This window comes from Cotesia glomerata, linkage group LG9, assembly GCF_020080835.1.
Source record: "Cotesia glomerata isolate CgM1 linkage group LG9, MPM_Cglom_v2.3, whole genome shotgun sequence".
Classification (NCBI taxonomy): Eukaryota; Metazoa; Arthropoda; class Insecta; order Hymenoptera; family Braconidae; genus Cotesia; species Cotesia glomerata.
Window position 1 is genome coordinate 12,965,525 of NC_058166.1, and position 25,855 is coordinate 12,991,379.

The window sequence follows — 25,855 nt, forward strand, 5'->3', positions numbered from 1 at the left end:
ACAATCTAACTGTCAATATTAAAGAAGTGAGGTTGACATTACAAAGTTCATACTTTTAACGAAAGTAAAAATAATTAATTAATATTGAGCTAATTGTGATAAAAATTAATTGAGCAGAAATTTGATCATTTTAATAATTTTTGTAAAAAATAAATTATGTCAAAAAAAAATTTTTTTTAAAATTGACATGTAGGAATTTTATAAAATAAAAAATGCAATTTTTTATGAATAATTTTTTGGAACAATTTTGTTTTTTTAATAAGATTAAAAAATTGTAGTGACAGCTAAATTTAATGTCATTTAATTTTATGTGTTGATTGTTTCAATGTGTAAATTTATTTTTTGTTAATTAATATTAGTGACTTTGCATTTATTATGTGATTTATATTTGTTTCTTTATTAACTTTTTATTTGTTTTTATGGACTGGGGGGGGGCTCCACCCCCTCCCCCAATCCCCCGCCGGAGCTTTGCCCCTGGACCCCAATTTTGTACCCACATCTATCGCCGCATTTGTAATACAAAATAGTATGTGCAACTCGTGCGACGTTGTCGCACTTGTTGCACAATATACTATTACGAGTGGTTAAAATTAAAGCGCATGATTTGAACTTCTAGTATTTTTTAATCTACATGATACAATTTATAAATATGCAATTTTTATATGTAATAAAAAAAGACAAATTTTCTTAAGATATAACACTGTACTATACTAATAAATTAAATTATTATACTTGATTAATTAATTTTACAAACTTATCGTGTATTCTCTTCATGAGTATTGGATTTCATACTGTACACATACATATTATTAGATATAACATTAGAATAGGAGAACTGAGAAAGCCGAATAATTACTTTACGCACTCCCTTGTGATTTAACCTAGACAAATAATTAATCATTAATTAGGTGTAATATATGCGAGGAAAATAATAAATAGTAAATTTAAGGCGAAACAGATGCCACAAATGAAATAGTGCTGAATTTGCTAAATTTTTCATTTATTTTACACCAAATATAAATTTACTGATTATGAAAATTTTTTGTAAATTAGTTTTTGTCCTAAAATTCATATAAAAAAAAAAAAAAAAAAAAAAAAAAAAAAAATACTTTTTTCAAATGACATCGTTTCAGCCTTACTTTAATAAAGTAAAAAAAAGGAAATATACTTACTTCGAATAAATTCGAGAAACCCTCATAAGGATATTTGCCACCAAATATATATTGGTACGATCCATAATGTCCGATTCGATATTTTCCAGGTTTCGTGTCAGATGGTATTTCCCACGTGATTTCAACTTGACTTGTTCCTAATACTACTGACGTCCTAACCCAGTACAATCTTCAATAAAACAAAAAAAAAATTAAATTTCATTAAACGATGATTTATTCATTGCAATTTATATTAAGGACGTTCATGCATGAGATTTGATAGTATATAAAAATTTATATTTTTAAGTTTTGACAAATTTAATCGTATACTTATCTTCCCTCAAAAATTTAAAACTATCGATCATTTCGAAAAATTATCTAATCAATTAAAAAAATGAGGAAAATTTGATCTCCGCCGTATTTATTTGATAAAATGAATTATTGCATGCCTTAAGCGCGAACGTGCCAAGGCATAGCTCTGCTGGGGCCTAAAAATCAATTTTCCTATCTCGTTAAGAAAAATTGTATTTTTAATCCATAATCCTCGTACAAATATTTAAAAAAAATACTCAAGTATAAGTAAATATTCAAGTAAGTACAGTGTAATTAGAATTATCAAAAAATCATTAAACTAAAGTTTTCTTATTCATAATTTGTGACTGCAGGTTGCTAGTAACAATAAAGATGAACGGTAAATCAACTACTAATGTATATTTACTGATTTTTTAAAATATATGTCTATAAAATATTTCAGAAAAATAAAAAAAATTATCAATCATAAGATTATTGAAAAACTTTAAAATTTTTCTTCAGACCCCAATAAATTCTATAAAAAGTTAGTACTCATTTGACTCTAGCGTAGCGCATGAACGTCCTTAAAATCATAATAAATAAAAATTACTTTGTTTCCCAATCAGCATCCGTCGCAACTTCAATCCAAGTATTGTTCTCCAGTCTCTCAACGGTCAAAAAAGTACGACCAGTCATTAAATTGTTTCTTGGATGTCCTGAAACCTAAAAGTTTTTTTCATTATTGAAAAAGTCGGTCATTGATTTATTATATTTTAATGATATTTGATAATTAAATACAAAATATCGATTACTGTAAGAAATTTTTGAAGGACTAAAACATGACTATATCATTATATTTAAGGAGATTGTGATATTATTACTTATTACATAAAAAAGAATATTTTAGTAGATAGTGAACTTTGAGATAAATCCAATAACTATGTAGTATTATATGAATCCTCCAAGGATAAAATGACGATAATCCGAGTTTATGGGGTCGCAGTAGGTACTTTCCAGCATGTCTAATGGACTGCATCGGTTCTAGATTTTTTATCTATTTTTTTCTTCGTTTTTTTTTTTTTTTCACTTAACAAAAAATTTTATATAATTGTTGGACGTAGTCTTCTTAAGATCTATGTCAAGGATTATTTTATCGACAAACAGCTAGAACATTTAATTTTCTCAAATATTTTATAAAATGAATTTTTACAGGTTCTATAAGAGCCTAAAAAATTTTTTCCATTTCTTTTTTTGATGGATTCAAGATATGAGTTGTTCAATTTATGAACACAATTTAGATTAAAAACAATTTTCTTTTTTTTTTCAAATTTTATTTATTCAAAACTTAAAACCTAAATCCGGATATTTACATGAAAAAAAGAAAATTAGGAAAACGGTTGAGCCTAAGGGCCATCTCTGCAACTTCCCGCTAATTCCGTTAATACCTGGCCGCTTTTTTTGAGTTCATAAAGCCTCATAAAGTTTTAAGCCTCATAAAGAATTTCTAAGTTTCAATTAGTCAAACTAGAAATTTCGGAGTAACTTCGAAAAAACACTTTTTTCGGTTTTTTTTCGTTCATGATATTTCTCGAATGAATCAACCGATTTTGACCGGATTGCTAACGATCGACGTGGTTTGTCAATGTTGAGATCTGATTAGTTTTTGAAATCGATCGGTAGAGCCGTTTAAAAGTTATTCCAAAAAAACCACTTCTGAAAAAATTTTTTTTCCTATTTTTTTTTTAGATTTCTCCAAATTTCTCAAAATCTATCAGTCCGAATCGGTTCAAATTAACAGGAAATTTAAGTTTGGCGAAGCCCTTTCGAATGGCACCAACCGCGATGAAATTGGTTTAACCGTTCAAAAGTTATAAGAGGTTTACACACTTACACACTTACACACACACACACACACACACACGCGCGCGCGCGCACACACACGCACACACACACACACACACACACACAACAGAAGTCCTTAAAGACTTGCGTTCCACCGAAAGACGAAGAGCAAATAGCAGAAGATAGAAGGAAGCTAGTTAACACCTTAGCCACCAGAAGGAAGAGCAGTAGCTAGATCCTCCCTTCACGAAGTAATGCCTGACGGCGGTTTCCATGAGGGATTAGAGGAAAGAAGGAAAAGGGGTTTAGGGTTTAGTGGGTAGGGGCGTTAGTGTCGAGTTTTAGTATGACGTTGCGTCGAGTCGCCACATATCCAGGCCAAACAACTATGCCTAGAATCCGTAAAAAGGATTCCCCCCCCCCTAAGGGAAAAAAAAAAAAAAAAAAAAACACACACACACACACACACATACAAACATAATGACACCCTCGCTGGAATAGTCAAGGAAGCTTTCTAGGACCTCAAATCGTCGAGATCGGATGAAAACTCGATTTTCGAAAAACGGGGTAAAACCAATAACTTCCCGATTTTTGAAAATTTTCAATTTTCTTAGCGGGAAGTTAAAAATTTTTCACTGAATTTTGAAGATATATCATGATTAAAAATTTTAGGTCAAAAGTTTGGAAATAAAATTAAAAAAGTATAATGATATACAAATTGGCGATTCTAAATATAAAGTTTCTTGGTCACATTTCCAAATTTTGAGTAGTTTTTGCGTGATTCAACACTTCAATTGATCAGTCAGATGCCAGAATTGGTTTTTGAAAAATAAATTCAAACGAATACATAATAATCATAGCAATATTCAACTTTAAGTTGTCCTTAAATTTTTTACATATTTAAAAATTTTGAACTTCGTAAAACTTTTTACCATATAATTTACATTTAACTTATTATTCTTATTTATTGATTATTTTACGTACTAATAATATTTTTTTTTCTCAGTGTATTAAAAAATATGACCAGACTTGACTCTTCGAATGTAATTGATGCCTGCCTCCACGATCAGCAGTACTCGCTTCGCTCGTGCCGCAAATGTCAGGGCAGGCGTCAAAAACATACTTATCAACATTTAAAGTTAAAAAAATTAAAATTAATAACGTACTTTCGACCGGCTATGAAGAAAAATCGTATACACTACACGCAGAAAAAAATTTTGTTAAAATAACCTAAGATATGTTCTAGTAACAAATGCATTTGTTAACATAGGGATAACAAATTATATGTTAAAATAACAAAATTTAGGTTATAGCAAGTTATTGATTTGTTATAACAACAAAACAATTTGGTTACTATAGCAAAATCTTTAAGTAGATTCGCCAAAATAATTTAGTTGGTATAACAAATTTTTTTGTTGAAACAGCAAAATTATTCTATTAAAATAACAAATAAATTTACATTAAATGTTACATTAAATTTTATAAGAATCCATAATTTAAAAATATGCTATAATCAGTGATTTCTGATTTGGAAAATATTTTAGCAACAAATTAGTTTTGTTATTGCAATAAAATTATTTCGTTAGGACAATATTGTTAACAAATTGATTTGGTCATTTAACAGATTGATTTGTCAGTACAACTTGAAACATTTTGTTAATGCGATTAATGGATTTGTTACTATAACTAAACTCATTTGTTACCAGAACATATTTTCAGTTATCCCGTCTTTTGTTATTTCAACAAAATCATTTTTATACGTGTACACGGCCCAAAAGTTGAAATCTCGTGCAAGGCCGAAAATTCAACTTTCGGCCCTTGTAGTGTAATATACCATTCCTCGAGTGACAATGAGAAAAATTTAATTTTTGAAAAATAGCTTTTAATAGTAAACGTGAAAGCTAGTAACAAATAAATTCTCAAATTGGCGGCCAGCGAGGCGAGCAAGATTGATAGTCTCGTTTGTAATTCAAGTAAATGTATATGCATTTAAATATTGTTATTAAATTTATACGAACTGAGGTAGTAAATTTTAATAATCATAATCATATTTGGTAATATCTATAAAAGTAATTCACTAGAGTGCGTTTAAATGTATACTTTATACAGATATGATACACAATAATGTGTAACATTATTATCACGCGTTGAATGAAACTGCTCGGAAGACGATTGTGCAACTAAATTATATGCAACATTTATGTGTATTACAGTATTATTCTTATGTAATTCTCCAATTATTTGATCATTTGTTCCTAGTTTTTTTTTTCTAGTCTCACTATTGTTTAATAATATTTAATTATTGGGAAGTAGTTGAGCGCACAAGATTATTGTTAGCATTTTAATTTTTCAAGTATCGAAAGAAATTTATATTTCAAACTGTTGAATTTTTTAATTTATACAACCATTGAATGCTAATTTAAGTTTGGAATTTCTCATATTGCTGCAACAATTAGTTGCAGTATCGATTTTCGAACATTTATTGCCAATTATTTCAGTCTAAAGTCCGTAACTAAACGAATTCGACCACCGGAATGACGATTAAATTGAATACAACAGAAAATAAAAATAGAAAGATAAAAAAAAATATACTTACAAAAATGGCAGACACAGTTTCATCGGGATTAACTATTTTATCCGGCTGTTTGATACAATCGCCGTAGTGTTTTCCCCATTTTGCTGTATCATACACCACTGGAGTTTGCAGGGTTATGAGATTTTCCGAGGTGAGATCTCTTGGAAATGGACCTGGGTCTACTTTTTTTTTCTTCCAAAATGAAAATGAAAACAAATTTAATACTTATTCAATTTTTAAGATTTCATAATAATTAAAATAATTTCAACTGCATTATGAAAAAATAAAATTTTCTAATCCTATACTAAATATTCCAACCAGAAAATGTTTCAAAAAAAATTGAAATAAATCAAAGAAATTTTAGTAGTTAATTTTTAAAAAATAAGTTCGAAGTTTGGTGTTATGAAAAAAAAAAGTTTAGGAACATTTATAACATTTAACAAACTGCGTGATTTATGAATCTTATTTGGATCAGAAAAAAGCTTTTAATGAGGTTATTCACATTACATAAAATAACTATGTTCTAATATTGAATTTATTTTTATTATCCAGTTGGATTGATTAATTTTATTTCTATTTCACAACCTAACGCTTCTAGTCTTTAATTAGACTAAAAAGCTTGAAAATGAATAGTACTTTAAAAAACCAAACATGTTTCAATTGAAAACCAAACTGAAAAGTAAGAAATAATTTTCAATAAGTTTAAAATAAGAATAAAAATAAAGTCATTACCCGGATAAAAATATGTTCAAAGATTAGAACGTTAAAACGTAACATTATTAGAGTCTATTTAAGGACACCTGATAAAAAATTGAACATATTCAGATAATGCATTTTAAACATTTTTCAATAAGTTTTAAATATTTTTGGGACTGTTTTTATTGGAATTTAAAAATTCGTTAACAACGAAAGAATTGAAAATTAGTAATTAAAAATTAATTTTATGAAATTTGTTCCGTAACTTTATAATATTTATTGACAAGATTGTGAATTACGCCCGCAATAAATGTTTCAGAACATCAACCTTGAAACATAGTTTTTTATTTTTTAATTTATTTTGAATACTTCAGAACTTTTTTACAATCGAATTTCACACTAGATCTTGTCTGGTACAAAATTAAAAAAAAAAAAAAAATAATCTTTTTTGAAATATTTGTAATGACATAAAAAAATTTATTTTATTGTAAAAAAGTGCAGGATTCTTTATAAGATATTTTCATAATTATTTCAGTTTAAAATAATCTATCAATAAAATATTTATCACAATCGATATCAAATACTCCACACTTTTATTACGATAAACGAATTTTTTTTTCTATTTTTTTAATTTGGCTTGCTATTAAATCATATTTTTAATTTTCGATATATTATTTATTATAAATAGTGTATAAAATTTACCATAAATAAAAAGCTCATAAAAACACTCTTCTATTAAAATGCAACGTTGTGCAAAAATTTTAAGTTAATCCATCAACTAGTTCTAGAGTTTTGACTATACGAATATACGAAAGCTGAATTTTCATTTATAAAGAAGATGAATACTCACATGGACAGCAGCGGTAATGAGTTTTTTGTATTGTTGTAAATAAACAGTCAAAGTATGAGGCCCGAAAATCGTTGAAGCTCCTTCATATCTTTGTATCTTTATGTTAAGTAATAAAACAAAATTAATTAAAGATATAATTTAAACTTAAAAGTTTGGTAATTAAATTTTGTTAGGAATTGATATTTTAGAATTTTCGATGTACATAGAGCAAAATTAAACAAAAAAATTTTTTTCTTAGCTTGAGGATAGAATTGGTCGCTTTTAAAAAACAAAATTATAAATAAAATTTTTTTTTCTTATCAAACATTCTGAGGTAGCCCACTGATTTTCTCGAATCAATAATAAATTTAATTTTTTAGTTTTAAAGTAGTACCCTCGATTAGAGATTTGCCGTTCAGAATTTGATGAAATTTGATATATAAGTAAATTATAGTAAGATAATGAGCCCACTAAATTTTTGAAAGGCTCAATAGAACCATCCAATAAATATTAAGCTTTTAAAGTTTTAGGGTTAAACATTGTCTTATAAGTAATGACAGTTTTTATTTTATTTTACAAAAAATGATGTTCGAATTTTAATAAAAATTCAGGTGATGAAAAAAAATAACATATTGAAAACTTTCCGTAGTTAAAAGTACAGATTCAGAGCATGTAATAGTAATAATTAATAAAAAACTTAATAATCTTAATGATATACTTAACTGAATAACAAATTATCTCCATCTATCTTTCTCTAATGCGCCTTACATAGGAAAATCAACCACGTAAATCATATAAGGCTTTGTATGAAACATTAGACACTTGTGGTATCTGTGATACTATCTTAACATTAAATTCGTGTAATTGTTTTACAATTGTAAAAACTAACTGTATCATCTCCTTCGAAGTCAGTTCAAAGTTATAAATGAAAAACATTTTTTTGAGATATCAATCGCTAAAGTTGGATTTTCGAGCAACACACAGAGGGCGTAAAGAATACTATTTCTGGCAATCTATAGTTTAATTAATTTACCTCGTACTAGTATCGAAAAGTAACTCCTCTCTCTCTATCTGTCTCTACATTTCTGCACGACTATGCTAAAATTCACTATAGATGAGTCGAATTATCTTTTGATTTGACAAACGTCCGCTGAGTGGAATAAAAATCACAAAAAGAGTCTTAGCGACAGTTGAATCTTGTAAACAACTTCAACATATACGTTCGTTTAATCCATCGCTATTTAATCTCGTGTGACATAATTCTTGTGCTTTTAAATAAAATAAACAGTAATTGAACATTCTTGACTATTCTCTCAAATCCAACTTCCGCAATTGATATGACAAAAAATTATGTTCAATACTTTATGCTCAAACCCTGACAAACTTGGCTCTACAAGTGAAGGCACACATTTGAAGCTATGGATGCATTCTCATCAAGACCTCGTAATATATCCGGACTCGCTACGCTCATCTGGATAAATAACTCGGTCTTGATAATAATGCGCCCATAGCCTCAAACTTGTGACGTCACTTCAAGCCGTCAAAATCCCTACCTTTGTGCATATGTATCGAAAATAACTATTTCTGACTATCAGTGCCACTTTAAGAAAAGTTAAAAAATTGTAATCCTTCTTATTTTTTGTATTAGGTTGAAAACTCAATCATGTTTGTCAATTCTTAGATAATTTCAAAAATTATCAGTCAAAAATAAATTTTCGATTAAAATCAAAAAATTAAATTGATTGAGCCACCTAAAAATGTTGAGTAATAAATTCTTTTCATAAGCTACAAATTCTACCCCTGAGCTAAAAAAAAACTTTTTTTTGTTCTACTTTAGTATGTTATAAAAAAAAAAAAAATACCTCATATTCTTCGGGAGTTGCGACGTAATCGCTGTAAGTATTACAAAGTCCAGCAATGACAACAGTTGGCTGCGCCTTAGTGATCTCTTGAGCGGTAGATGCTATAGTCTCGCGCATTCTCCTGCCGGACATGGTAGTAAACTCACCTGGAACACCAGCAATCACCAAGTCGCCTATCATCGCCAGGTGAGTGGAAACAGTCTGTGGTTGCCACTGATACGGTAACCACATCTATCCAATATTCAAGATCGATGTGAGGATACAATTAAAATGAAAATGATAAATAACGTGAAAAGGGAACATAGTAACGAGAAGAGGAGTGTCGATTGCTGGTGTAGAGTATGATATAGGATATAATATATCATGTGTTGATATGTGCATAATATTGTAATCTAGGTTCGAGAATTGACCTTTATTGTGTCGAGAGTATGGGAACACAAGACCTTTTGGTTGACATTAAACTACTGAATCAAACTGTTAAGCTTACCCTCCCAGTTGCAAGAAGTATTGGCTTAGCACCATGACACTTTATATCCTCGTCCGTAGGTGCAGCTACGAAATTACGTACGGCGTTCCACATGGGATTTGATGTTGTCGTGCCTTGGGCGAAAGAAAATGAACCTGGTCCGTCGGTTGTTCCTGCTGCGAAACTGTAACCCATTGCTGGATAACATGCCGTTACCTATAGATAATTTATCGGAAAAAATTACAGGTCTACTTTATTTATTTTCAATTAATTTTTATTATTAAAAAATTAAATATTAAATTTAACTCCAAAAATTCATTTAAAAAAAATTAGGAAAACGGTTGACCCTAAAGGCCATCCCTGCAACTTCCCGCTCATTACATACTTAAGCGCACAAACCTACATTTATTACGTTTTTGAGCTCTTCGAGCTCAAAAATATAATTTTCGTATCATTTTGAGCTCTCCGAGCTCTCCGAACACACACACACACACACACACACACACACACACACACACACACACACACACACATACAGACGTACGGGCATCATCGCGGAAACATTCGGAGAGGCTTCCTAGGACCTTAAAACGTCAAAATCCGTTGAAAACTCGATTTTCGAAAAACGGGGCGAAACCAATAACTTCCCGATTTTTGAAAATTTTCAATTTTCTTAGCGGGAAGTTAAAAATATGCCTATCACAAAATTTTTCTTATTTTCTTAAGGTAGTTGTTAGTTAGGGTATAATATTGTCAAAAAATTAAAGATTATACGCGCCGCAAAAGTATATTAGCTTGTAGTTAAGTAATCCATAATTTTTACGCAAGACTGTACTCGTGGAGACGCACTCCACACAATTGCTTCTGTCCGACTCCGTAAATATATACTTTTTCATAAATTGTTGAACTTTAATCCGTTATTTATAAATAATTAGATGGTCAAAAATTTTTTGTTATTTTTTTTTAAACTCACAACAAATACATTAAAAGACTGTCAGTTTTTTTAAAGTTTCTGACCGTTAGTTTTTTTTTTTTATAACTAAGAAACTGATATAGAACTGCAGAGAACGTATGTAATCAATGTTAAATATCCAATTTTTAATTGAATTTATCTCGAGTTATAGGTGGTCAATCGACTTCAAATTTTTAGAGTAATTGTATCGTCATGTCCTTAATAAGTACACAGAAAAAGAGGTTCACTTGAGCCAAGAAGATATTTTTCTTCCTAATTATTTTCTTGAGCGAAAAAAAAATTTTTTTTGACACAAGAAATTTCGATTATTTCAACAAAATTAATTCTCTTGCTTTAATAAATACGTATCTTGATCCAAGAAAATTTATTTTAGTCAAGAAAATTTTGTTTTGAGAAAATTTCTCTCTTGCTCCAAAAAATTAAATATCTTGATAGAAGTAAATTTTCATTAATATTTTTATTGATTAACATGTCAAATAGGAAAATCAAATAATTTTGAATCACTTTTTTTCATTTATTATGTATAATTGCACGCTAAAATAATATAAAATGAGTATCAAATATTCAAGAGAAAAATTTTCTCAATGTGAGAAAATTTTTTTCTCAGCTTAGCTGAAGTAAGTGGCGCTGCTTCCCTAAAGTATTTAAAAATCTTGACCAAATACAAAAATTTTTTGATCAAGTATTTATGATAATTTGAATTAAGAAAAAATGACTTCCACCAAGAATAGAATTTCAAGAAAAATTTTTACTTCAGCCAACACAACTTCGGTCTTCCTTCAGGCACCAGAAAATTTTCTTTAGCCAAGAATTTTGTTTTCCAGTCAAGAAATTTTTCTTTTTGTGTATACAAAAATTTAGAATTCTCTGGCGGTATGCCTTAACCATGACAACTATCTTACTGAAATAAATAAATTTTTGGCTTATAACTACAATCATATGTATCAAACACAATAAATGAATGAACATATTTTATCTTGCTTGAAATTCGAATCTATTTATAACTACTCTGAAAACTTATCACAACAAATTAATTATTTTTGAAAAGCATATAAAACATTGAAAAAACACAAATTCAGGTCAAGACCTTTCCAATGATAGTAAAATTAATTAAAAAAACTCATTTTATCATATAAATACGCCAGAGACTGAATATTATTTACCCTCTTAATTATATAGATAATAATAATGAATTTTCAAAAAAAAAAGTGTCAAGTATACATACCGTTTCCAGTTGATTTGTGGTATAGTTGAAGAATTCCGCCATTTGCCCCGGCATTTTCACAAATTGATGAACCACTCGTACAGGACCTTTCAATTCCGTCAACGCTGATCGATCATTCCAAATATTCTGCAACAATGTCAAAAATTTCTCATTAGTAAAATTTTCTACCAATAAAAAACAGAAAAATGTAAAAATTAAAACACTGGAATGAAATTTTGATAAAAAATTTTTGTTGCAATAAAAACTCTTTTAGATCCATCACATCAATTAACCGGAAGACTGGCTTCTGGTGTACCCATGCATAGAGTCTACCAGCAGTAAAATACATATCAGTATCTCAAATAAAAATGCGTCTGCACCATTAAATAAAGACGAGATCCAGACGTTCACGTGGCCAGGACCCGTGACGAAGTCTCATCTATATCACGTTTACATACTTGATGTATATGGGGATCTTTATATTCCGGTGTGTGCAGAAATTCTTTTATGCAGATAAATGTGTGGTATTAGCATTATAATAGCCCAGCAAAAGAGTGGGTTGTATCATGCATACTATATATGTAGTGTGGTATTTTGTTGTACAGAGCATGCTACGTAATGCATGTATGTACTATGTACTATATATTATATATGATGTAGATGTGCGTGTAATAGTTATTCACTTATTTACTGCACGTGTTATGGTTGTTATGCATTAAGACATACTGTAGACAGGGAAAGCGCCGGAATTGCGCGTAAAAGTGAGGGTTTTTAATATTGCTAATTGTATATAGTTATTTAAATGTCTTTATTTAAGAAGGAACTTCAGTTAATATTTATTATGGACTATCTATTATCTATTATTGGTCATGAGTCGTGAGTTATGACTATGACTGATGTTTATTTCTTAATATAGGAATGTCGATTTTTTTTTTAGGTTTTGGAGAATTATTTATATCAAAATTTTGTATTTTCCATGCTTATACAATTTCTACTGAGTCTTTGATTTTTATTTTTACTTTTCAGAGTTCGAAAAATTTCAAAATTTTTTCTATAATTTTTAGAAGAGTTTATTAATTATAGTCTTACTCAAATTTAGAATATATTTTAAAGTTTGAAATACTTTTTTCGATTTTTAAAGCACTGAAGAAAGGACAGATGCGTGCTAATATTGCACGACTCATGATGCGAAGCATCAGAGAGTGCTTTACGATCGAAGAATTTTTTTCGCTTCATTTTCGCAACTATTTTTATTATTATAGACTTGTTAGTTCACGGAATCAATATATTTTGCATACTATTGTCAAAATAATTTAATGGAGATTAATTGAAAAATTGATTTAGTGCAATAGAAACGGAAAAAAACATCAAAATAGGTCAAAAAATTTTTCTGTCTGTCATGTATGAAACTCCGGAAACACTGTAACTTGCGAAAAAATGCATTAATTGAGTTAAAATTTTTTTTTTAATTCTTTGTAAAAATTGTAGGTCACCGAATGCGAGTGGCTAGGTAATTCAGTGTCGTTTATGTACAATTAATAAAATAAAACAAAAAAGACTGTATATATATATATATTGTGTACATTTATCCCACTAGAGGTGCTTGCGCATTATCGTGCTCTTTAGCTTTTTTATATATTTTTTTTCACATTCTTTATTTTATTAATATTTCATAATTAAATGAGCATTATGTCCTGCACTTTTGGATTTTCCAAACTTTTTTTTTTTTTATTTATTTATTTATTTACACTTAGGCCCAACAGTAGTTGCCATTAACAGGGCCACTAATAAAAATTTTAATTACAATGAGTTTTACACAAGAGAGGCACATAAATATAGTTAACACAGATAAATATTGTTATTTAACATAACATATTCATTAAAATGTAATCTGATTTATTAATTGCTATGCTGTTATTAAAAATTTATTTTGAATTAATTTGGAATTAATTGCGCAAGTTCACTAAAATTGATGCTAGGTCATTGGTAGTTAATATTTGAGTAAATCCTAGTAAGTCGCATTCATGGACGCTATTTTTTACAATTATATTTCAAAGGTTTAACATTTTATAAATAGGAGAAGTCTGTGCCAGAACTGACTTGACTGTAGGTGAATAAAACAAATCTGTTGTTCTTAAATTACACGATGGTAACAATATTGGTACCTGCTGCAATAATCTAGGACTGTCTACTAGACCTGTAAGCAACTTTCTTACAAATAATATAGACGAGCAAGTTCTCCTCTCCTCCAGAGTCAACACACCTTATTAATTCTTTATTAATTCCTGTAAGATTTTTACATCTGTAAAGTTAGCATTGACTCAATCCAACATTGACTGACGTTATTAATGATAGCTCAGAATCTAATCAAGTAACAAAATTCTAATTGGAGAAACCAATCAGTGACAAAAAAGGAACAAATTTACCACCAAAAATAAATTTTCTCGCTTGAATAATCACCGAGATACTAATGGGCAATGGTGGACAAGTCAATGCCTGTTTCACCATCGCAAAATTTTTCCTTTTTTTTCGTTTTACAATTTCGTATAAAAATCATAAAATTTTTTTTCATTTTCAACTTACGAGCCGAAATTTTTATTTTTTATCTAAAAATATTTAGAAAATTTTCTAAAGTTATTGTCGAAGTACACTGAGATTTTTTACTTTCATCGCATAACTAGTATGCATGTCAAGTTTCATGCACGTAATGTAATATAATTAAATAAGTTTTTATGAAAAATTAAACGTTAGTTTCATTTATTCATAAGATTTATCCTAAAACTAATATTATTTAAGCTCACTTTTAATTTATACTGCAAAATTAATTTATAAAAAAATAAACATACTCTTACTATAACTTTTCTTCTATAAATAGTAAAATTATCAGTGAAATAAATTGAATTATTAATTTTGAATATCAATTAATACAATTGTACCCTTGGAACATTGCCAAGTAGTAAAGCTTCATAAATCCTTCACCAATTTTTCATTTAAAAAAATAAAATGAACAGATTGAAAATAATTAAATTTTTTGGCAAGAAAATTGCTAAAAAAAAACAGAATAATAATTTTTTTCTAATCTTGTAAATTGAAGATCATTGAAAAAAATTTTATTTATTTTCACAATTTCACTAACTATAGTTACAGTAGCGACAAACATTTATATAATTATAATTTTTTATACTTAACAAGATTTAAATTGACTGAAAGTACACAGATAGAGTTTCAAAGTCCGTATATTACTAATTTTGCTAGGTAATTAAATCATAAAATGACATTGTTATCGCACAGAACAATTAACTGCGCATAAAGTTTATTAAGTAATTAAAAAAAGTGACAATTAATTTAGACTACGTAACTTGGAAAGTTGTATAAAAGCTAGTTCGATTATTACGGTTCTACGTGCTGGGAGGCAGTGTGTATGACTGTGTAAATTTATAAGCGTGTGTGCGTAAATGTGGGTTTGTTTATGTGGTATTGGAGAGAAAATTAGACTCACGCTGAGAGGCTTTGATGTTAAGGAAATAAGCTAGAAAACGATGTTGGATATTTGCTTCATAAAGTACATTCATTCATGATGTCTATAGGTTGTAACTAGTTACGTGAATTTTCAATGAGACTAAGGACTCACCAATGTTATTATAACTTTAGCAATGGTTTTCTATTCTATTACTGCGCTTATTATATTTCAGTATCCTTGTCAACCATAAAAAAATCCACGTGCAAATGTCATGGTTGACTACAGACGAACGTCTGTTAATCATTCTGGTGTTTTTTATCATTTTATTATTGTTAACGATTATTCGAATCGATGATGATTCAATATATTTTAATTTATCCTCAATGATTCGATATTTTACGACATTAATGTATTATTATATTAGAGGTAATACGTTTTACAAATGATAAATGTAATTATGTATTGGAATTATTTAATCAGTTCAACTATTGATAATTTTCAATTAAAATGCATTGGTAAAATTAATTTAGTTATTGAAAAGATTAAATTAAATTTATGGTCGCTAGAAAGTGAAATTGTTTTTAAATTAAATTTGTTATAGAATTAATATGAAATCGATTTCACTGCAGAAGAGTAAGTTTTGTATTCCAGATAAATTTTTATAAGCACAAACTTTAGGTAGCTCTGACCTAAAGTAAAGACCTGAAAAAATGAATTCTAAAGATAAATGTTTTTCTCAATCTTTAATAATTAAGTCAAAGTAATTGAAAATTTTTGATCGTAGCTAGAAAATCAATCAATTATATGTTACATTCTATAGAAATTTAAATTTTGCAAATCTGACGAAACCGTCGCAGATTTAATATTATTTTTCTTTAATAGTACGAAGTGAAGTGTATACATTGAAAATAAAATTAACTTTATTCAAGAGAAAAATTCTTGAACCAAGAATATAATTTTGAAGAGGGTAATTGTCTTGAATCAAGACGAAAAATTCTTGAATCAAGTAAAACTTCCTTAAATCAAGAATTTTTCTACTCAAATCAAGAATATTAAATTCTTCAAAATTATATACTTGATTCAAGAACATTTTTTTTTCTGTGTATAAAAATTTTAAAAAAATTTTTCCAATATCTTTGTACGCATAATTGATAACTCAAAAAATTTAGGAAGAATGTGGCTTTTATTACAAAAAAAGAGATAATCTGCAAAATCAAAAATACCCGAATATAGCAACGGCAACATATTACTTTTGGAAGCTAATGTTCAATCTAAAGTAGTAATAAAAAAAAAAATGAATTTTATAATCATTGAAACCTTAAAAACCATTACAAAAAATGTAAAAGATTTCGATTTATCGATATGAATATATAATTGCTTAATATAAAATAAGTTAATATTTATTAAGATAAGTTGAAGAAAGAAACAGTTGAAAGGATTCGAAAAACACATTTAAAAGTAGGAGTAATTTTCGAAGCATTATATTTTTAAAACGCAGAATCCAGTACAAAATAGTAAATAAATTAAATAAGGTTCAGTCATTATTAGATTTGGTTTTTTTTTTTTAATACCGAGAATTCGTATTAAAATACATTTCAGTGTAGGTTATAGATAGGAACCAATTTTCAAGGATATCACATCTAAGACACTTTTCTAAGCACGAACAATTTCGCGTGCATACACCATCTGTTGGGCGTCTAGAGTACTTTTAAATAAGACGATAAATCTTAATTAAGTCGGACGTATTGAACGTTGAATCGTAAATTCAACATTTTGGAAGTTAAAAAACATGGCTAATATGTTGAACGTAAAAAAAGTAAATTCAACGTTTTCAATTGACTGAAAGAATAAATTAAAAAAAAATTTTTTTTTTTATTTTAAAGTTATTTTTTTACGTTCAATGTACAAAACATGTTTTCAACGTTCAATACCTTGAGTTTAGGTTTTCAACGTCTAATACGTTTGAATTACGATTTCAACGTCCAATACGTTCGAATTATGATTCCAATGTTTAATACACGTCTTACGTACGATACACAGAAAGAAAGGATCACTTGAACCAAGAAAATATTTTTCTTCCGAATTATTTTCTTGGGCGAAAAAAAATTTTTTTTTTGACACAAGAAATTTCACTTATTCCAACAAAATTAATTCCTTGCTTCAAGAAATACGTATCTTGATCCAAGACAATTTATTTAAGTCAAGAAAATTTTCTTGTTTTGAGAAAATTTCTCTCTTACTCCAAAAAATTAAGTTCTTGACAGAAGTAAATTTTCTTGTCTTGAGAAAATTTTTCTCTTGCTCCAAAAAATTAAATATCTTGATGTAAATTTTCATTAATATTTTTATTAACTAACATGTCAAATGGGAAGATCAAGTAATATTGAATCATTTTTTTTCATTCAGTATGTACAATTGCGCTCTAAAATAATCTAAAATGGGTATCAAATATTCAAGAGAAAAATTTTCTCAAGGTAAGAAAATTTTTTTCTCAGCTGAAGTAGGTGGCGCTGCTTCCCCAAAGTATCTAAAAATCTTGATCAAATATAAAAAGTTATTGTATCAAGTATTTACGATAATTTGAATTAAGAAAAAATTACTTCCACCAAGAATAAAATTTCAAGAAAAATTTTTACTTCGGCCAAGATAACTTCGGTCTTCCTTCGGGCACCTGAAAATTTACTTGAGCCAAGAATTTTGTTCACGAATCAAGAAATCTTTCTTTCTGTGTATAAATTTTGACTATAAATGCTCTTCAAAATGATTTTATTAGTTCAAAATTTTTTCTCTTAATAAAAATTAAATAATCACTCTGATAAATAATGTTTTAAAGTAAAAATATTGTTATAAAGAGAATACAATAAGTCAATCTTCATTAAGGGCTGTTACGAAAGTATATCGGATGGTATTTGAATCGACAGCCGATTAATCTATAAGATGTATTCATGACTGAGTCGGTGGCCTATTATGGGAGCAAACATCTTACTACGTTCACACGCGTCACATTTGTGTTGTCATCAGTTTTTCATGGTAATGATCGACATTGAAAACATTCTTCATAACATAATATAATATAATAATCTAGTCCGTAGTTTTACGATGACTGTTAAATCATTGCATTTTTATGAGAAGAATGATCTTTATTCATCAGTTTATTCTGCATAGAAGGTTTTACGAGGAAATTAAAGAATGACTAAAGTAAGAAGCGTATCCAAATGAAAAAAGTTTTTTCAAAGAACTGAGTAATATGTAAATTTTTTGCACTCGTATTCTCAAATTATAGACATCTAAGAGTTGAGAAAAATCGTCATTTTCTTTAGAACAATACTAGGACTGAGTTATGTGTCGTATCACTCATTCTCAATGAAGTGAATATGCTTCTTGAAAAATTCGGAAGAAGTTGTTAATCTTGTCAAATAAAATAAGCTTGAAATGTTTTAACAAAATTAAAAAAAAGGTTGAAAAATCCAAAAGTGCACGCCTCATAATCTCATTTTCCACAATAAAATTGATTGAAATAAAATACAAAAAACAAAATAATAAAAAACAGAAAACTCTGCAATAGTTTAGTGGCACCAACAATTCTAAGGTGAAGAAAAAAAATACTATAATAAAATGTCTATACAGATATACAAATACACAGTTGTATCTTCGTTTTTTATCAATAATAATTAAACGACAATGAATTGAACGGTCATATTAATTGAGAAAGTCCGCAGTGTGTTTCTTTAGATGATAAAAAAAATTTATTCCGATAGGGAAAAAGGGGGTCAATTGAACCACGGGGCAATTGAACCATTCGACTTAAAAAATTGAAAAAATGCTTCATGCTCTTAAAACTAGATTATCATATGTTAAACTCTGATACGATCAGAATTTGAAATCATTGCGATTAATAAATTTTGAAAAATTGAGATTTTTGTATTTTTAGGTATGTAAATTTGTTTTTCGGCTGGTGACAAATTGTTTAGTAATATTTTAATTTTTGAATGAATTAATAAAATTCGAATTGTAGTAAGTTGTATATACTTATACTTTATAATCCCCAACTTCGCTTTTAGTGATATAATAGTTTATTTATTTATTATTTACGATTGATTGTCATAAAATTAAATAGGGTCAGTTGAACCATCAGTCCCGGGGACGATTGAACCACGAAGAAGAATGAAACATGCGCGCGCATCTTGACTCTATGTAAAAAATACTCAGAGAAATAACAATTTGATGAACTGAATTTATAATAAAAATTATTTTTAAATTTAGTTTTAATATATTTAACATAATATATGTGCATTAAAAATGTGCATTAGTAATATTAGCAAGCAACAATTAATATTTTATTTATCAAAAGTTCAGGTTTGAGTTTAAATATTATTGGTTCAATTGACCCCGAACAGTGGTTCAAATGCCCCCGAGCAGGGGTCAATTGAATGATTCGACGCGTTTGGATAAATTAATAATTTTTAAAAATTCACGTTGTTTATTGACTAGTTTATGTATTGATAATGATAGTAGACTTAATGAATTACCATTCCAAGAAAAAAAAATCATTATTTAGTTTTAATTCAAATAATAAAAAATTGCTAAACTTTTTTTGGTTCAGTTGACCCCCTTCTCCCCTACGATAATTTTTTCGACCGATTTCCCTACCACATACACGGATTCATTAACACATACACACGGAAGTTCAGGAAAGATTATTTTTAATGTTATTATTTACTATGTTAAATAAAATAATTGTTATTGAAATATATCTTATGTGCCTGACAGATTATTTGACTTTATATAAGTGCACTTATATTATTCTGTAAAGGCGATATAAGTAAAAATAAATCAATTTCAGTTTCGAGAAAACTGCTTTTTTTGACATATTGAGAGTAAAACACTGCCTCAACGCTTCGCTTATGAGGCGTGCAATTGAAATTAAAAATAAAAAAATTAAATTTTTCGGTTAAGTTCTGGTGAAATTGTAATATGATACATTTTGCTTATCTTGAAATTGCTTGACAAAAAAAAATTAACGTTAATATTTTATTTTTTAGCAATATATCACAGATGATTATATTTTTTTTAATATGAAAATTATTAATAGCTGTCACACAATATAAATTACATAATGTTCGTTCTAAAAAAAAATTATCTGATCTAATATTTACCATGTAAGAAAGTATAAAATAGTAAACTATTCACCACAAATCCAGGTGTTTCATCTGTTATCTCGAGTATTTTAATTATTGTTCAAACATCGATACTTTTTGATTTAAATACTTATTATTTTCAGTGCTCTTAATAGAAAAAAAATATTTATTCAATTTGTCGACGTTAAAGATGGTTAAAAACGAAATATTTATTTTGGGACAAAATTATACTTTCGAAGCGGCCGATCATAAATAAATTAAAAATTAATTCATCTTTTCTGTTATTAGTTCTATTATTTATTAATTTAAAAATAATATTCACGTAATAAGCTGGCGTGATTAATTGAACAGTCATAATCAATGATGGAATTATTGTAAAACTCAATTATTAATTATTTGCTTGTTTAAGCCAGGATTTGGTATTATTAATCCGTGATATTTATGAATTATTCAAATTAAATTGGATTAAATGGTAGTTAAATTTTTTTATGTTTATTAAACCACGAATGAATGACGAAAGAATAATTCATTATTTATAAGATTGCAATGAGTTATAATTTCAAAAATAAGTCATATTTCATACAAATCAATCAACGATAATCAAAAATATACAATAAATTGTAATTTATATTAAACTCAATAATGTCAATAGTATATTTGAGCTTTTTATTTAGCATAACGTTTAAAGTTATGTTATTACTCAATAAAGTTATGCAAGTATTATTAAAATCAGTCTGCTTAGGGCATTAAAAAAAAGTGAGCACACTTGCCCCACACGACTACAATTATTTTTTAACTAGAAATGATATCGACGATATTTCTTAAAATATCTAACAAATTAACTCGATTAATTTTTTATCCGTTTCAAACTGATACTAAAAATAACTTTACAAAAAATGAATATTAAAATTATACTTAGATAATTACAAGCATTATAATGTTAAAACCGGTAACATAGTATATTCGCGATTGTTATTGTCAGACGCTAATACCATCAGCGGCGCTAGATGAAAGGCGGTAAATTTAAAAACTATTTTATCTCATCTTTAAAAAAATGATTCCTCTCTGTATTATATAAGGCATTTCCTTATTAATCACATTGAATTTTTATATCGTAATGACTCTCTTCAATTTTCTAAATATTAAACTGAAATAATTTCGATTTCAAATACTTTTAATAACTATTATTAATTTTAAATTAAAAACAAATCAAAACTAAAAAATACTTTAATTATAGAATTATTAAATCAATATAATAATAAAATGGTAGTTTAATTTCACACGGCAATTACCAATTAATGTTGAGTAAATCTCATTTCAATGTTTTATATCTTATTTCCAGTTTAAGTTGCACATTTACTTCAGAATGTTTGTATCATCAAGAACACTGCAGAAACTTTTATATCTAAATGTATATAAATATAGATATATACGTTTGTAAAAGTTTCAAAGTAGATAATAGTCGAAACTAAACTAAAGCAGATAGCAAGCTATAACATAACAGAACTGGTAGTATAGCTAATGCAGGAGAAATGGTTATTTACTCTTCTTCTGTTCTCCTGTAACCTACCTCGATCCATTTATCCATGACGCAATGATCATGAAACACACAACACAATTCTGTATCAAATAAAATTAAAGTACTCAGTTCTCTTATCGCTTCATAATTATATCAAGTGAAACCAAACGGCCAAAAACTATTGACCTATTAACAGTTTATTTACATTGAATTTTGTTAATTAAATAAAGTAAGAATCGTTTAAATTCGCATTAAATTAAATGAAGTAATAAAAAACCTCAACTCGTATCGAGAATAAATCGTAGAGTATACTTGTAAACAAAACAAATGAATAAATAAAAGAAAACAAAACAATTTAAAAACTCAATGCCAAGTGAATGAGAGAATTAATGAAAATGTTTTTATATCACGAGGACGTTGTACCTCTTTGTCTTAACAAAACAATTGGATCTTTATCGTGTGTGGTGTGTGCGAAAGACCCACAAAATTGTCGAACAGGAGTCACCGGAAACACTTTACTTATTGCAAGAAAGTACGTCCTTGAGGTTTTAAGACACTGCATTTTTATATAAATTTTTTTGCCGTAAGCTATTACTATTATCTTTATACTTTGCACTCATCTAAGCTCTTTATTGCCGCATTACATTATTATATTATTATCATTATTATAAGAGCGGGATGTTCTTTCACGATATATGCCCATTTGTATGCAGCATATACAATCGTTTAATGAACTTATAATCTTGAAAGACTTGGGAGTATAAAAGTCCTTTGCAAATTAATCCGATCGGTGCTTTAGAAAGTTCGTAACAACTTTTCAGATCATTCCGGATATTATATTTATTTATCGTACATCGTATTATATACGTCTAGCCTAACCCTTATGTAAATCCTAAAAGATTTGGTAATCTCGTATAATGACGTGAAGTCGCAAACTTGCGTCATACGGTTTTTTACGTCAGATATTTATTATTAAGGTATTATTTTAACTAGAAAAATTAATGTGTATTTTAAGTATTTATGTAAATCATTTATTAGAAATTTATCTAATGGAACATAATTTATCAGCTCTAGTGATTTCATGGTGACAATTATAAGTGATAAATTAAGAGGTGATAATGGAAGAAAGTTTAAAAGTTATGCAGGATATTATTTGACATTTTTGCGAAGAAAAAATTAAATTTGAATTTGATTTTAAAGTTTGGGATAGTACTGTATTGATCCAATAGATTCGGAGAAAATAAAAAAAAATCGATTAATTCCGAAATCTGTTTAGATTAATTTCGCCACAAACTGCGACAAATGTTGTAATCCAAATCAAGATCGGTTGATTTATTCGAGAGATCGACTTCTTTATTTCAACATACAGGAACGGACATTTCTTAGATTTTTTTTAATTTGCAGTTTAGAAGATAAGTTTACCCGCTAAATTGATAAAAAATTTTATTTAGAGATGGAAATTATTTATTTATTTATTTATTTATTAGGTTTGAATGCCAAGGCGCGAAGCCGAATGGCAAAAATGATATATATATATATATATATATATATATAAAGTTATACTTCACATAAGTACAGCTAATACATACATAATAAAAATATAAAATTTACATGATAGCTTAAAATATAAAATTTACATAATATTCAAGTGGACAAAAATTTGGCAGTGTTTTTAAATGGGATTGCCGAGATATCGTGATCAAAAAATTTTAAGAAAAGTGTATGTGAAGTTGTAAATTTTAAACGGTGATTTTTTCAGATTACGAAGAATACTAAAAATTTGATTAAAATTGCTCGATTTAAATTCAAAATTAAAAAGATGTTGAAAACAGTATTAAAATTTGAATGTTAAATGTTTAACAGTCTTGTGTGTCATTTTCACAGAGTAAGAAAGATTTGCTTGTAGTAGTTTTTGCGATGCAAATTTAATTTTACTAACAGGTTGCCTGATGTAATACATGTATTGTAAACTCTGTAACTTTAAAAAAAGCGTACTTTCATGTTAATAAATAAGTATGCTGTAGGATAAAACTACTACAAAATACTTTACAAAAATTAATTATTTTTTTTACTCCAAAAAAAGTGTCCTATCAATAGAGATTCACTTTAAAGTCCATGAGAATAAGAAGAAAAAACAAGAACTTCTTTTCTGTACATAAATATTCTCGTCCCTATTATAAATCATGATATCTATACAACCAATCATAAAATGATTATATTGATTAATTTTTTAAAGAATTACACCTTCTCTCTACCAATCGTACCCTTTAGCTAAACTCCATAATTCAATAACAAAATTTTTTAATACTTTACTCAATTATCCTCAATATTAAATATTAAATATTACAAAGACATTGAACAGTAAATGGCTTACGAATCACGACAGAATATAGTTGAGCTAATTAGGATGCTAATTTGCCACAGAACTCTACATTGAGCAGGATATTATAACCTGGTATATTATGCAACCAAGAGGTAAGGTAAGGCTGAACGTCTCTAGGATTACACTACGTACTACATAAACACCGTAGTTACCCACACACCCAACTTCAACAACTAGCATATAATGTAATAGTAGTAAAAATAAGTACACCGTAGCTGCAAAACTAGAACGTTATTTTCCTCCTCACTCTCACTTTTATTTACCGTCAATCTTCTACCTCTAACTCGTCTTCATCTCAGTCAATCTCTCCTGCTTCCTCTCAACTTGCATACACAATATGTTCCCACGCTAGACTACACTCGATTAAAAATTCACGCCAAGTGCTAATTACTATGTCCGCAGTAACCCATTCAAAAGCTAGGCTCCATTATCCGGCAATGACACTAAGTAATGTCTGTCCACTGTAATATACCCTCATTAATTATCCATTCAAATTAAAGCAGTAATTATCATCGTAATTTTCTAAAACTCAACCAAATTTAGTCTTAAATTTTTTTTAATCTTATTAAAATTCTTAGAGGAACAAAAATGCTGACGAAAAGAAATTATGCAGTCCAGTTAATGTCTTATTAAAAGTCAAGTGGATCCGAAATAAAAGTGATTATATCTGCACATACGTACGTGCCAAGGATACATTATACACATTAAGACATTTCTCCTTTATTAATGTTATCCTCAACCACTAACATTACCCATCATTAACCGCGTATGCTTACATATCATATAGGTACGTAGTGAGTACATAACATCGCAGTTTTATTTAATCTACTCTCTTCTTACTATGTATACTATATACTGCACATGATGATATGAGATTTTTTGTAAGAATATAAAAATAATAATAATGGTAAAAAAATAAAGACGCGGGAACATGGAGAAGTTCTATTGCTTCTTATTCTCATATCATCTCTTAAGTTTGTCCGCTGAAATACCTACTGTACTTACTATTACTATTACTCGGTATAGTACTGCAGTCTGTGTTTCGTTTCACATGATTGTATTGAAATGGCAACTCGTAAACAATACATTGCATAACTCGGGCAGTGGAGTATGGCAACTCGAGATTGACACGAGTGCGACATGCTACAGGACAGTATTTTTACAATCTCACCGGGTGGTTTGTATACAAATAAATGATAAATAATCGCGTATATTTAACGTGGATAAAAATAAGATGAAGTAAAGATCGAGGATTTGCAAACTGAGTGGTAGGGAAGAAGCGCTGCAATAGTAATGAAATTAATTACTAAAGTATTTCCTTCGTGAGATTACTTTTCGACAGATTTTGTTAATTACTTTTTTTTATTTTAACATTTAAGAATAACGTTTCCTAATAAATCTCGAAGTTTTAGAATTTTTTATCATTTAGAAAGAAAAATATTTATTAATAAAATTCATAGGATTTT

General features: G+C 28.1%; 1 protein-coding gene across 1 annotated transcript in view; it reads right to left on the reverse strand.

The window, feature by feature from the left end:
- Positions 1–421: 421 nt before the first annotated feature.
- The window catches only part of LOC123271246 (neutral ceramidase), a 68,049-nt gene continuing 42,615 nt past the window's right edge, over positions 422–25,855 (reverse strand). The window contains exons 9-16 of the mRNA XM_044737515.1: positions 11,911–12,036; positions 9,734–9,928; positions 9,247–9,477; positions 7,406–7,501; positions 5,881–6,051; positions 2,053–2,165; positions 1,173–1,341; positions 422–881 (exon numbers count right to left, since the gene is read on the reverse strand). Coding sequence (XP_044593450.1) covers positions 858–881; positions 1,173–1,341; positions 2,053–2,165; positions 5,881–6,051; positions 7,406–7,501; positions 9,247–9,477; positions 9,734–9,928; positions 11,911–12,036 — 1,125 coding nt within the window. The 3' untranslated portion in view covers positions 422–857. The remainder of the gene's footprint in view (positions 882–1,172; positions 1,342–2,052; positions 2,166–5,880; positions 6,052–7,405; positions 7,502–9,246; positions 9,478–9,733; positions 9,929–11,910; positions 12,037–25,855) is intronic.